General features: G+C 42.7%; 1 protein-coding gene across 18 annotated transcripts in view; it reads left to right on the forward strand.

Annotated features, from left to right (window-relative positions):
• RERE (arginine-glutamic acid dipeptide repeats) overlaps window positions 1-15752 on the forward strand; it is a 1170479-nt gene that overhangs the window by 633101 nt on the left and 521626 nt on the right. For all 18 annotated transcript variants that reach the window (XM_078642320.1, XM_078642327.1, XM_078642330.1 and 15 more), the window contains one exon: window positions 11890-11994. In XM_078642320.1, coding sequence (XP_078498446.1) covers window positions 11890-11994 — 105 coding nt within the window. The remainder of the gene's footprint in view (window positions 1-11889; window positions 11995-15752) is intronic.

Genomic DNA, 15752 nt, shown 5'->3' on the forward strand with positions numbered 1-15752 from the left:
CCATGGACAGATAAGACATCCAGATCCCAGTCATCTCAACCTTTCGATCTAGCACCTGAAATCTTAGAGTTTTGCTACCTTAATCTTCCGCCAGACTGCATGAACATTATCAAAGAGGCTAGGCGTCCTAATAGAAGAGCATGCTATGCAGCAAAGTGGAAGCAATTTGTAATATACTGCAATAACAATCAAATCAATCTGCTAGACGCTTCAGTTCAAAACATAATTTGCTATTTACTACACCTGCAGCGTTCCAACTTAGCGTATTCTTCAATACGGTTACATCTTCCTGCAATAGCTGCATACCTACAGAACAGACTACATCTGTCTCTCTTCAGTGTGCCTGTCATTAAAGCATTATGGAGGGACTTAAGAGTCATTCCCCCAAGACTTCCACCTACTCCAGTGTGGAATCTCAACATTGTCCTCCCCAGACTAATGGGTCCACCATTTGAGCCAATGCATAGATGTGAACTACAATTTCTCACTTGGAAGGTAGCTTTCCTCATAAACATCACATCACTGAGGAGAGTGGGTGAGTTTCAAGCACTAACCATAGAAGAACCATTTTTACAAGTACACCAAAACAGTGATTCTTCGGACTAACCCTAAATTCCTACCAAAGGTAATTTCTGCCTTGCATATCAGCCAATCTGTTGAGTTGCCTGTGTTCTTTGCTAAACCAGATTCTGTGGCTTTGCTTTGCACATTTTAGATGTGAAAAGAGCACTCCTTTACTATGTAGAAAGGACCAGACCTTTCTGCAACACAAAACAACTATTTGTCGCTTTTGCTCCACTATATAAAGGCAATCGTATACTACAATCAGGCACTGCAAGGTGGATAGGCAAGTGCATTGAGACATGCTATGCAAAAGCAAAACGATCACTAACCATTCCCCCTAGAGTGCACTCCACACGCAAACTAGCGGCTTCTTTGGCTTTCTTAGGGACTATACCCATAGATGATATCTGCAAAACTGCAACATGGTCTGTTCCTCACACATTCACAAAACACTATTGTGTAGATGTGTTAGCAAGACAGCAAACTAGTGTGGGCCAAGCAGTTTTACGTACACTGTTTCAGACCACTGCAAAAGCTACAGGTTAGCCACCGCTTTGGGAGATAATTGCTGCATTGTCTATGCAAATCATGTGATCTACAGCTGACATGCCTCAAACGAAAAATGCTACTTACCCAGTAGGCATCTGTTCTTGGCATTTAGAGCTGTAGATTCACATGCCCCCACCTGCCTCCCCGGGTACCTATACCTTTTGAAGTAATATCTTATTTAGATACATATATACATGGACATCTCTTACTACTCTTACTAACTACATTATCATCCTCTGTGGCAAACAGTCTAACAATGAAGCCGATGCCCATGCACACTATCACCGAAAGGAGGAGTCGCCTACCTCGTGACTGTTTTTGTTCGAAAAAATCTTTTCCAAAGTGCAAACCTCCGGACCCAACACTAGATGGCAGGCTTTGCAAAGCATGTGAATCTACAGCTTTACATGCCAAGAACAGATGCATACTGGGTAATTAGCATTTTCCTTTCTGCTTACTAACTGTATTAAATCAGTAGATTAAAGACCATGTCCTCATTTGTAAAATGGGATCTAATAGCAACTTCTAGCCACTGATTCTTTACTTTTGAATAGTCCCCAGGCATCAGACTGCATCCAGAAATTTTTTATGAGCAGGACCCCTGTGCGTGCTGGTAAGTGGCATCATTTGGCTCCACGTGGTGTTGTCCACGTCAGAAGGGACGTGCGTGCTGCCTATATAGGCACCATCTCCACGCACTAATGTCAGTGTTTTTCTTTCTGCACCAGTAAGTGCTGATCCGTAGAAGAACTACCCCCAGTCTTTTTTTGACTGAACATTTTTTTCACCTTTTTTCAAGACCTGTCACTGGGTGCGTAGGATGTCAGCTAGGTGAGCTGGTTTCAGCTGTGTGGTGCCTGTCATCTACAGATGTCAGTGACAGACTCATATTTGATGTGTCTCTGGTGCTTGATGCATGACCACAACACCAGACCTGCATGCTCCTCAAGGCCTCGAGGGAGTGGTCCCACAAGCTCCTCGACTTGTTACGCCGCAATGCTCAAGATCTTAGTCGAGAAGAAGATTCGGAGAGCTGTCCTGAGCCACTCCAAGTGCTCATCGTCTGGGAAACCAGGTCAGTCCCACATGCACAGGCAGAGCAAGAAGTCGAAGAGATCTTTGACTTTGCCATGTCCATCAAAGTCAACTAACGAGACGAAGGAGCATCAGCATTCAAGGCCTCGTTCTGTTTTGGAGCCTGGGCCGTCTATACGCCTCACAGTTCTGGCAGCCGGTGCGACCCACCCTACTATCCCCCCACCCAGTTACGTGAATTTTATAAGGCCATGGATCTCATATTTGGGCAGTCCGTCCCTGCTGGAGGACCTTTGGGCCCATAATGGTTTTTAGCCGGCGGGTTTGTCCCCGGTGCCAGTCAGGTTCCTTGAGTCCATTAATGAATTCGTAGCAGTGCTGATTGAACCACCCCTAATCTTCACCACCTCCTTCGTCATCCCTGTCTCCTGACATGGAGAAGGATGGGCGTTGTCAGATTCCAGGGCTGATTGGGGGGTGCGGGGGAAGGGTTGGGTGGGGGGGGACAACAGAGGGGGGGAGACAGGCTCCCCATGAAGGAGCCAATATCCTATTCATAGGACAGGCCTGGATCGGGAGTTGAATGGGAGGGGTCTGCGGACCTTTATGGTTAAGAGTTAGAATATCCCAAGTACAACTGGTATGGGAATCTGGCAGAAACGCCAGTGGACTGGACATCTCCCCAGACACTGGCTTAGTCTGTTCTCATACCTTGGCTACGGAGGAGGGTGCCTCATTCATAATCGTGGTGGGGAGGGCAGCTGAGGTCCCGAACCTTACATTACCCTTAGTGGCAGTCAAGAGCTTCTGGAACAGAGGTACTTCATCCATGGGTTGCTCCCACCATACCGTTACCCCCATTCCGTGAAGCTCTTACTGATGACCTACTCGGGCCTGATCTAAGCCATGAACAGGGACTCTTGTGCCTAGAACATTTGCCGGCTGCCATCACCACGCCCCAGGAGACTCCAGTTTCCTCATCCAGCACCCTACTCTGGAGAACTTGGGGGTCCAGGCCTACACATCAAAAATTACCCCTGGGGCAGTCCCTTCCACTCTACCGCACAGGAAATACAAAAGGCTGTATACCTTTGGGAAGAGGATGTTCTCTTCCTCCAGCCTGTTACTGCTATTGGTATCTTGGGGCGATATTCCCATACCATCTGGGACTTTGTTGCACGAGTGCTGCCCATGATCTCGGAGAATACCTGAGCCATACTGTATCCAGCAATTCCTGATGGGAGGGACACAGTCAAGTTCACCATACGATGTGGGCTAGATACGACTGATTTGCTGGTTAGAGCGATTTCTTCATTTGTGGACTTTAGGTGCCACGCATGCCTTAGAACAACTGGCTTCTCGGGGGAAGTTCAGGCTTCGCTCATGGAGATGCCCTCTGATGGCTCTCAATTGTTTGGAGAAAAGGCGGATTCAGCGCTTGAGCTCTTTAAGGAGATCAGAGCTTCTGCCAGATCCATGGGGCTTTCTATAGCCCCTCGCCAACCTCAGTCCGCCTTCTGCACCTTTCATGGCCATGGGAGGAGCTTCCAACTGTGTCATTACACGCCCAGCCACCCCGGCCAGAAAACCGCACAATCTTTTCTTGGCCTAGGATGCAGTTTTGCAGTGTGAACCTTATCTGGATTCACATTTTGTGCATTATCCTGCCATCTAGTGGGTGGGTCTGGAATTCTCCACTCTTTTCGGAGCCCATCTATTTTTGCTTATTGTTAGTGGTGGGCGTCAATGGACCCCCCCATTTGGTGTCTCTTGTGACATCATATTGCTTCCTATGGAAGCTTCCACCTTTGGTCGCAATCTTCAGATTCTTTTTTCCCACTGTTTGGTCTTGATGCTTGCTGAATGATTGTCGTAATGATCAATGACATCAAATTAATTTAAATTGATTTATTTAAATAACTGGACTCCCGGGCAGAGGCTCATCTTACAGGCAATTCAAGTAGCAATAACTGACAAACTGAGAATCTACCCACACAGAGAAGATTCCATTAGAAGCCCCTAGAGATAAGGTTATGTAGCATTCTATAAGCATTCTTAAACAAACATTGATAGATGTAACATGAATACTACATACGTTTTCCCTTTAAACAAAAATGGAAAAGCAAAAGAAAAGAATGAGAAAAGAAAAGAGAAATTAAATAAGATCAAGAAAAGAAAAAGGAGAGCAAAATAAAATGAAGAAGGACTCTAAGTAAATCTTGTCTTAACAATACTGAATAATTAACATCTATACCTATTAGGAATCTTTACCTCACGCGTACTACGCCTCAAGACAAAAGGTCTCGCACAATATTCATCATTGGTAATAACATTCTTGTCAAGAACATTCTCCGCTTGTTGGTCATTAACAAATGACTCTTATCGTCAGATACATGGCTTTTCACTAAACGATTCTTATTCCACCAATGCCCATTAACTAATTTTACAGACTTTTTCCTGACATCACTGACTTTTAATTGGAGGACCAAATTTAGAGAAACCTTTCTTAACATGTATAGGTTTCTTAATATGTACAAAATCCCCAGAAGAAATGTTCACATCCTTCACATTCCTTCTCTTATCAAAATATATCTTCTGTTTACATTGTACACCTTCCACTCGCTTCCTGACCTCATTATCATTCCATCTTTCCCCTTTGATCCACCTACTCATTCAACCCGGACATGAAAACGTAGAAGCCTTACGAACACGTAAAAGTTCGAAAGGCGACACTCCCGTAGTTGAGTGAGGCGTTGTTCTATAAAACCATAGCATACTTCTCACAGAACTGCTCACAACACATTTATTATGCAAAGCCCATTGTATACACTCACCCAAAACTCTATTCATACGTTCTACTGAACCATTTGTTTGTGGATGATACAAAGAACTTTTAAGATGTTTGATGCCACGCTTGACCAAATAATCCTCAACCTCTGAAGCAACAAATTGCGTCCCATTGTCTGTAACCAAATACTCTTTCAGAAAAACATCACTAAGGAAATCCACCACAACTTTAGTAGACACCTCTTTCACAAACCTAACATCCGGCCATTTAGAATAGTAATCCATAAGGACAAAAGCATACCTAGATGACACATCCAACGCATGATATGAGCCCACGATATCTAAACCTAACTTATTCCATGGACCAGAAGGCAATTCAATCTGTGACAATGGTGGAGTCCTTACTTTCAAAGTTTTATCACAACTAGAACAAACTACACAAGATTTAACAAAGTCATCAATCTCTTTGTCCATGTTCGGCCACCAAAATGAAAGCCGAACCCTTTTTTTAGTTAACGTGGCACCCAAATGACCTTCATGCGCAAAATGTATTAATCTTTTCCTTAAAACCACAGGGGGAATTAACCTATCAGCTCTCAAAACCAACCCACTTTCAAGGGTCAGCTCATCAGCTACTTGTAAATACGTCTTAAATTCAAAATTAAGATTTCTTTCTTTAGGCCACACTTCCTCAATGAACTTCACAACTTGTTTCAAAGACACATCATCCTTAAGAGCTTCACGCCACTCATCTTCAAACACAGCACATAACTGAGGTAGATCTACTGCAGCAACAAGAAATTGTTCCTTATCTGCTTCTTCACTACTTTCAAATTCCTCATGAATACAAGAAGGAGATAGAAAATCAGCACACCCTTTTTTGCTCCCTGGAATATAATCAACAGAGAAATCAAACTGCAAAAGTTTGGATGATAAGCGTGCAATCCTCGGAGTAAAACTTCTGACATTTTTCCCACTGAGAATGAAAATTAAGGGTTTATGATCCGTTCTGAGACAGAACTTCCTTCCCCATAAAAAATTCTTAAACTTCAAGACAGCCCACCAACAGGCTAATAATTCCTTTTTGTAATAACTGAATACTTTTCTTCAGTTTGAGGCAAAACTCTGGAAGCATAACCAATAGTATTAAACTCACCATTCTTTACTTTAGAAAGAATAGCCCCAAGACCAACATTAGATGCATCAACAGTAAGTCTGCACATGAGATTTGGGTCAAAATGTTTCACAATTGTAGGAGAACTAAGTTCACGTTTCACCCAATCAAACACGCTCTGACATTCAGTGTCCCATTTGAACTCTACACCTCTCAACAACATGCGTGACAGTGGTCTCAACTTGCTTGCAAAATTGTATATAAAACGAGAATAAAATTTGCATAATCCAAGAAAGGATTTCAACGCACTTTTATCAGCAGGAGCTTTTGCACTCACAATAGACTCCACCAAACTATGTTTAGGAAGAATACCTTTTCCATTTACTAAGTGCCCTAAGTACTCAACTTCATTCACTCCAAAAACACACTTGTCTCTCCTCAAAACCACTCCATTCAATTGAAACCTAGACAACACTTCTCTCAAAATTGTGTCAGGTGTACTTATGTCAGGTGCAAAAATGAGAACATCATCCTGAAAATCAGAAAGACCATCAATACCTTTTAACATGTTAGACATAAGCCGTTGAAAAACGGATGCCGCCGAGGCAAGCCCAAACGGCATACGTACATATTGGTATGTCCCAAAAGGAGAAATAAAAGCAGTCAATGGTCTAGATTCTGGTGTTAACTCTACCTGATGGTAAGCTGATGCCAAATATAGCTTGGAGAACACGTTTGCATCTTTTAAATTTGACAACTCATTTATATTTGGGAGGGGAAATGAATCGACCCAAATCTCGTTGTTGAGGCAACGAAGGTCTACACAAACTCTAAGTTCCTCATTTTGTTTTCTCGCTACCACCAAAGGAGAAAGCCACAGAGATGACTCCACAGGCTCAATAATTCCTTTCTGGCATAATGACTCAAGTTCTTTCTCAAGGTCCTGTCTAACACTGAAAGGCCCGCTTCTTAGTTTATGCTTTACAGGACAAGCTCCACCTTTCACAATAATTTTATGTTGGAAATAAGAAATCTTCCCCAATTCTCCTGAAAATACATGTGGATAATCATTAATTACATTTTCAATCCCAGGACTATCTCTCACAGCCAACACTTGGTTTTTTGTACCCGGCCTGAGAATCATCCCAAACAACTCTTGGTGGAACCAACCTAAAATGTTTAACCCCCTGTGTGCCACATAAATCTTACCGAAAATGTTCCTTCCTTCAAATTCCAAAACTTATGACGGAGCACTACTAAGCTTGGTTGTACATTGAACCTAGTTTGCAATTTCTTAATCGTTTCTTGATACTCATCGAGAGGATCACCTTCAACTTGAACAGGGTTTGGGAGATGCTTTAATATTTCCCTTCCTTCATATCCTAATGAGTGTAATAAAATGTACTTTTTTCGTACTGCGCGAAATTTCATTGCGCCAATTGCACCCAGGTACGTTTCGAACCCATCAAACCATTTCCTCCATTTTATTGGTGGATCACCAGCTGTTTCTAAAAATGGTGGAGGAGAAACAGCTTGCATTGTCATCAGTTAGGTTAAATGAAGTAATGTCTGTGTATAGTCACTGTGTGAAACTGGTATTAGACAGGAGATCCAAAGTAAAATGTTTAATATGTTCTCTGAAAACTTTGATTAGAGTCACGTGTGAGGTTTCTTTTGTGAGAAAATGCTCCAGTCTCTATTGTGACTCAATAGGCCTTTATGACGTTGTTTCTGTGAGAAGAAAGTTGTGAAACCTTTATAGAACGTCAAGGAACAATGACAGCTGTTCCACAAGCTAAATCGGGATGTAGAATGCAGAGTAACGTTTGCGTTTCAACAGTGAAACGCACGCGTGCCGACACGCTCCAGTTCGTGATGTCGCTTACGTCACTTACGTTGCTCAACGTAATTACAGTTGCTGGGACGCACACCAGCAACCATGCGTTCCAGCGCCACTCGATCGTCCGTAGAAGCGCTCTGCCCCCAACTGTTTAAAAGAATTAGTCTCTATTTATGTCTGCCCAAAGCAACACACATTCGTGGCTTACCGGAACTCCGTGTGTTGATGAAATGAGTGAGGAACGCTCATTCTCTTACTTGTCGGCGCTGTACTCCTTCCGCTAAAGTAGACATCCGATTGTCAGGCACGTCGGCAAAGGCGAAAAATCTTTACAAGCGCCAGGATCTACAGCGTCTTTTTCAGGTACAGCTTTGCTTGTTGCTTCCAAAAGAAAACGGCTGAAATGTACTCGTGGGTCCGTGTGGAGTCCAGCAATCGTCGCCAGAAAAATGATGTCGTAATGATAAATGACGTCAAATTAATTTAAATTAATTTATTTAAATAACTGGTCTCCCGGGCAGAGACTCATCTTACAGGCAATTCAAGTAGCAATAACTGTCAATCTGAGAATCTCCCCACACAGAGAAGATTCCATTAGAAGCCCCTAGAGAAAAGGTTCTGTAGCATTCTTAAACAAACATTGATAGATGTAACATGAATACTACAAGGATCTCCAATACGAGGAAGAAGTTCGCTTAAAAGTTTACTGAAATTAGGTAATACCGACTAAGAGGTAGCGGAAGAGAATTTGGAGGAAGGAGACAAATTTCATTGGCAGATTTTGAGAATGTCCATTCAGGGGGTTCTCTGTGCAGCCTAATGGAGAAATCACCATTTCAGTTCTGCAAGAATTGCCACCACAAGTTCTCGCAGAAGCACAAACACCCGGTCTGCAACCTCTGTCTGCCCGTTGAGCACCAAAGTCAAGACTGCAATGCCTGCTTTGTGTTCACGTTGAAAAGGGTGAGAGTGACAGAGACATGCCCATCACAACATGCAGGGACTACAAATGTCTCCAACCTTAAGATACCTGGTTCTCTCAAGGGAAGAGGAGGAAAACTTTGTCGAAGAAGACAAGGATGGAACTTCTGATGCAGATCTGAGGACTGTCTTATCGGTAGGTGGTGCAAAAGTCTCTTCCGAGAATGGGGAGAGCCTTGGTTAGATCTGTTCAGCTCAGTCGAACACTCAATGGCAGCAGTTTTGCGCACTAGAGTTTCCAAGGCGGCTCTCCTTCAGAGATACTTTTCACTTTGAGTGGAGCTCAGGCCTTCTGTACATCTTTGCGCTAATGCCACTTCTGCCTAGAGTTCTCGAAGATCAGGAACAAATGGGCCCAAGCCATTCTTGTGGCTGCAGATTGAACACAGATAGTCTGGTATCCCTGCTTTTGAGCATGAGCACGGGTCCTCTGGTCAGGCTGATTCTTCGGAAGGATCTTCTGTAGCAGCAAGAGGGCAAGGATCTGCACCCAACATGAAAACGCCTTTCCTTTATGCATAGAGATTGAGTAGCGACAGTTGACAGCTTGTGACTTTCCGCTCAGTCTGCAATGTTATCTTGGTAGCCAGGTGTCTCTCCACCAATATGATATACCCCTGCCATTGGATCAATTTTGTAGCATGGTGTAAAGATAAACAAGTTGACCCTCTATTTGCACTCTTTCCCTGGTTCTTTTCTTTATTAGAAGAAAACCTAGGGCTTTAACAGCACACCACTTATCATTATTTAGTCGTTAGCATGTGTATCACATCTATGGGTAATAATCCCATTAACTCCACTTAGAGACAATTTCAACAATAATAGTCCAAAATTGAGAATCCAGAACCATCAAATATCTTGCTGTTCAGTAGCCTTTATTTCAAAATTAATATTTTCGTAAAAAACTCCCAGCACACGACTTGCCGACATGTGTTTCGTCTTTTTCAAAGACTTTTTCAAGGCATAAACGTAAGTATCAATTACAGCAGGACCGTGTATTGACCAAGCCTGGTCATACATACAATTGAACTTTCAAAATCACCACTGTTTTTCTGAGGTCTCACGGGCTCAAAGTAATATAATAATCCTGATGTCCCGTAGATAGCACCCCAATGGTCAATTAACAATCTGGTACTCTAATGGGCAATTCATTTGCCAGTGGTTACAATGTAGCTTATAAGGTGGAACAAATATGTTCCAATCCCGTGATCTGTGATAGAGTTCTGTACACCAGCTCTCAAGTCTAAGTTGATCTGGGCCATCTCTTTTCTCAGAGTTGCAAAATTCAGGTTGCTGGTGTCACCATTCGAAAAATTATGTCAAAAGTTATGTATTTGAACAGTCTTGAGAAAATAGCCACTGTACAACCTTCTAAGTGCCCAGCACCACTATCTTCGGTCCAACCGTAATAAGTTAAGACTTCCAGGGAAGCGTAGCCCGTAGTGAACACGCACGTCCTTCCTGCACTGTGCAGGAAGGACGTGAGTGTTCACTACGGGCTACATAATTTTTCGAATGGTGACACCAGCAACCTGAATTTTGCAACTGAGAAAAGAGTTGGCCCAGGCCAACTTAGACTTGAGAGTTGGTGTCGAGATGGATGTCGACGAGGCTACCGTCGACAAAGCTCGTAGTGTCGACGAATGACGCGTCGACGAAGCCTTCGTCGACTGGTGACGTTTTGGTAAGGCCATCGACGAGACAGGTTTCTTCGCCGTCAACGGGATCTTCCCAGTGGACGATATAGGCCTGGCTTCTTGGAGTGTGGATGTCGACGAGGCTACCGTCGACGAAGCTGGTAGTGTCGACGAATGACGCGTCGACGAAGTCTACCTCGACTGGTGACGTTTTGGTAAGGCCGTCGACGAGACCGGTTTCTTCGCCGTCGACGAGATCTTCACAATGGACGATATAGGCCTGGCTTCTTGGAGTGTCGTCGACGATGCAGACGTAGTCGTCGACATGGAACAGGTCTTCGAAGTAGGCACAACGTCGACGGATCTAGTCGTCGACGACGAGCTCGTCGACTAGCTGGCACTCGTTTTAGATGACGAGGGCACAGAATGGGACTGCGACGCCAGAGAACCAGGTCTTGTAGGTGTAGAGGCCGGCAGATCCTGTGGGGAGACGGACTTGGGAGCGTCCACAAGCTTCTTCCTTTTAAGAAATGGAGAAGGAAGCTCGGTCTCTGACCCACGCTTCAGAGAGGTCTTAGAATGGCAGGAAGACACACTCTCAATATGAGACACTGAGTTGTCTGAAGTCTTCAACCTTTGTAGCCACAGAAGGAGATGGGCCTCTCTGTCCTTTAGGGTCTTGGAAGAAAAAGTTCTGCAAATCTTGCAACTCCTCACCTTAAGATCCGGGTATAGGCAGTAGATGCATTTTTTATGTGGGTCTTCATGGAAAAGGTGAAGTTTACCACAGACAGAACAAGGCCTGAATAAAGATTTCTTTGTAGAAGACATGTTTGTAGAAGATGGATAGTTGGAAGAATGAAGAAACTGAGCAGAGCTCAGGGAGACTCCCTTCACACGACGTGCGGTAGAAAATCTGAGGGCTTGAGCTTCTGAGGAGAAGGTTCTAGAGGGTGTTGCAGCCTGATTGGCTGGAGTTTGGACTATTATAATGACATTGATATGTTGCTAAAGTGAACTCTCCCTCAATGCTTTCTATGGGCTAATGTTGTTCTATGGTACTTTAAGGTTTTATTTCTTTTGGATATATTTTGATATCTTTTATATATTTATGCATATATATATTTATGTATATATGTGGGTACTTTACGTATATATGTTTCTACTACTATTTTATGTACCGTGGGACTCCCACTTCGACGGGGAATTATTCAAGCATCTGAATCTATGAAAGACACCAATACTGGAGAACCCCAGTCTACAGGTAAGTAACTATTGTTCTTATCCACCAGAAAGACCGCACCAAAGGTAACAGGTTTGTCTTGACTTTGCTTCCTGGCAGATTGCAGAACTGACAGTGTTTTTCTCTCATTTGCTTGCAGGGGAAAATGTAACATCTCTCACTTTTCTGATATATTTGCTGCTCGTGAGTTCAAAGCCCGAATTGATTCATTTTTCTACATCTTGGGGTACAATCCAGAAACCAGGTAAGTGTCCTTGAAATGGAGATTAGTCTGCATAAGATGCCATCGGTCGGGAAATGCTCTGGCCTGGAGTCTGATGCAGTTCGTTAAGAATCCAATGTTCAAGCATGCAAAAGGTAGTTTGTGTGAGCATGAACTTTCTGCCATGCATAAGAGCTGCAGTAACTGCTTGTATGGAGTGTAAATACTTGTTGGAAAACACATGCTATTATGACAGGTAAATAGATTAGGTAACTGTAATGACCATTGTTTGAAAATCCATTGTGAATTTGAGAGGGAATATTAAGTGTAAGCAAGGCAATGGTAACATGTTTTAGTGAAAAATCTTTTGCACGTGTAATCTATAAGTTCTGCTAGTGATTTTGGTGAAAGGGCCTGTATTGCAAAAGTCTGAGTAAGGTTTAAAAACAATATTTCTTGACTACTTTAAAATGACAATTCATACCAGGCACTTAATGCAGCTATTCCCTAATGCAGTCAGCTAGCGAAAGATGTATTTAATCAACGAGACACGCTGGTCCATTTCACACTATGCTCGTTTTTGTGAAAGGTAACATCTATAAATGAAAAGCTATTAACTTACATCTTTAAAGTGAAATGTATTATGTGAAGTAGTTCAGTCGGCAGGCCCTTGGATTGGGCTCCAAGTAGTAGGATTGTTTAAATTGCATTTATATAGCACATGCTAGCCCTGACTAGGTGTTGAAGCACTGTACGGCAGGTAGCACGCTACCCGTAAGGCAAAGTAGTTCGCACTCCGTCCATTAGTTATTGGGGTTAGTTTTGCATGCTCATACCATGCATTTACTCTAGTTTCTTTGTGGTACTTTGTTGACATAGATGTGATCCTTAGAGGAAGCTATGTGAAAAGCAAATGCTTGCAGGAATTGATGGATGATATTATGGTTTCCAAAAATAGCTTAAACCAGGGAAATTTAGAGCAGTTTATATTCAAGAAAGGTAGGTAGAAGGGAAACACAGGTGCATTAAAAAAATAAGGGATGAAAGTAAGTAAAAGTTTAATTGAAGGTAGATTTTTCATGGAGGATTTTAAAGACTATAGCAGGTTTATATTTTTTGCACAGAATCTCTGGATGTAAACCTGTTGAACGAAACTGTTTCCCTAAGGAATGTTGCTTACAAAATCCACCTAGAGGCCAATAAGAGGTGATGCAAATACTTCCCAGTGAAAAAAGGAAGCACAATGCTTGTTCAGACCCCTTTACTTCAAGCTGTGCAGCAAATAAGCACTTCTTGTTAGCCGCAATCACTGGGGTGAGAACACCCCAGAGAGGCCCCTTTTATATACCTACTACAGCAATATATTGAATTCTACAAAGTATTGTTACAGTTTATGAAAAATCATATGCACTGTACATAAACCACGCACTTAACCTAAAACATATTATGTAGACACCCACCAATTAAAAAATATAACAAAGCAATTGATGAACACGTTGCAGCAATCATTTGTATATTCAGTGCATGTTTGTGACCCTTTTCAATATCTGGTTCGAATTGTGCTGTCCCTCGTGTCTACTTGAAGACACACTCATAGACCAGACACCATATCCAGCAGAATGGATGTGTCTGAGGTCACCTTCACCTTTCTGCATCCACTTTGCCGTTACAAAATGTCTACCTTCTGGGGACAGGGTGGTGTGTCGGAATGGTGAATTGCCTTCATCCAGTCATCCCAAGTTAACGTATTTGATTCTGGGGATTTCTGGGAAACTTCTCTGGAAAAGGGGGTTTGCCATGTCATTTAAGCATCAATCTGATTATTATAATATTGGTAACTGTCTTCATTGCTTTGGGTTGGGTAATTTTGCACTTCCCTCATCCCTGGGGAAAAATGCTTTCATCTCTGAAAGAGGTTTGGTGGTGCTAATGTGAGGGGCCAGAAATCATGTGGATAGTTCAGTCTTAATCGGGAACGGCAGTAGAGAAAGTCGGATTACCCTAATTGAACAGTCTGTGAATAGGTCCTTTTCGCTCTAGGTGTTTCATAGAACATGCTCCTGCCCAGTGTTGAATAGGATGCTGCTCTGTAATGTCCCAAATCTTCCTCTGTGTTTTTGAGTATTCAGCACATTGAAACATGTACTCTGAGCCCTGCCTTTTCAAATGATCTAGTCAGCGGTTTTAATGACTTCATCAATACACTTGACCAACCTCTTCGTTAGGAGACAGCCTTGCATTTCTGGAGAAATTGAACACCACTTAACTGTAAAACCTTTCTATATTCTGCTGCATTGGTTTAAATATGGCAGAAACACTTGCCTAATGTGCCCCAGATCAAACATTCAGAAAGGTTTGTGTAAGATGTTAGTACCATTTGTATAAGAATTTCTTTAAGCGTCTTTCCCCCACAAGAATAAAACTCCATTTTGTTTGTTTTTATATGTTTCCCTAGCTAAGGCAATTTCCACTTTGTTCTTTAGATTGAGCCTACCAGACAGCACAGCTATCTGGTTGCGATAATCGTATTGTGAGCCTAACAAGAACATTTAAGGGCCCATTGAGTACCCTTTGTTGGCTTCATTGTCACTCATTTACTTGCTTGTTATTCAATGGCTTGCCTTCCTCTTCTTGTGGTTATACCTCCCCTGGAGCATAGCCTGTTTACCAAACTTTTAATAAAATGATTGGCATCCTTCATCAGCCCCACAGTAGGGTACTAACTTTTTCTTCTTTGTTTTCATCACTCTATAGGATTGCGTGTATTTTCTTGGTCTCACATCCTTCCGCAGATTTTCCCTCACATTCCCAACCCTCCCTGCCAAAGATCCTTCATTATTGAAGTCCATCCTATATTCCCTCCGTCCACACTGCTTCCGCAGGGTGAATGAACACGAGCCTGACACCGAACGAGGCAGTAAACATATAAATGATGTTAATTGATGATCGGACAACAGCAGTTTCGGTCTGGGTACGGCAAGAAGATAGGTGTTCTGCCTCGACAGCAATGTGCGTGCAACCGCTTTTTCCACAAAACTGTAGGATATACAATGTCGGTGTAGCTTTGAGTGCTCCTTCATGTGTTTGTGCCTGCACCAGCTTGCACCCCTGGAACATCTCGGAGTCACACCAAATAAACAAAGGATATGTCAACTATTTCGTTTATTCTACTTATTCTTCTTTCACTGAGCATTGTGCTGTCTTTGTTAGAGAATGACAACACTTCGAGTCCTAGACTCACTCAGGAGTGACAAATTGTTTAAGGCTTTACCTACCTGCTTACTATCGGAGAAGTCCTCAGAAGGCAAGTGGAGAATCCCTGTTCCATGCCACTACTGTTGAGAGGGACATGGGCAGCTTCTATGGGGAACTGAAAGATAACTTCAACAATTACTCCGGTTGCTTGTGTCCTAAACAGGTCACCTGAGGCTTGACAACATAAAATACAAAACCATGTGATTGATGTAAGCAAATCTAAACACTTAAAAAAGCAACCTTAACCCTTTCGCTGCTAGGCCTTTTCCCCCTTGAATGCGAAGTCCTTTTTTGGCTACTTGGGATAGTTCGCGGTTAGGTCTCAACAACATTTTCCACATAAGGTATCCATGCCAAATTTGCACACACCCTGCCTCCCTGAACGAAAGGTTTGCTATGCTAAAGTCACCATTTTCCTGGATAACCGGAAAACCCAGAACTAAATTTAAAAAATGACCACAGTTTTGCCATTTTTCAAAGCGGTAGCCAGTTTTTCGAAAGTTTTATGCTTTCAACCTGCTTCCATTTTGTGATTGAAACAAGGG

This window comes from Lissotriton helveticus, chromosome 5_1, assembly GCF_964261635.1.
Source record: "Lissotriton helveticus chromosome 5_1, aLisHel1.1, whole genome shotgun sequence".
Lineage (NCBI taxonomy): Eukaryota > Metazoa > Chordata > Amphibia > Caudata > Salamandridae > Lissotriton > Lissotriton helveticus.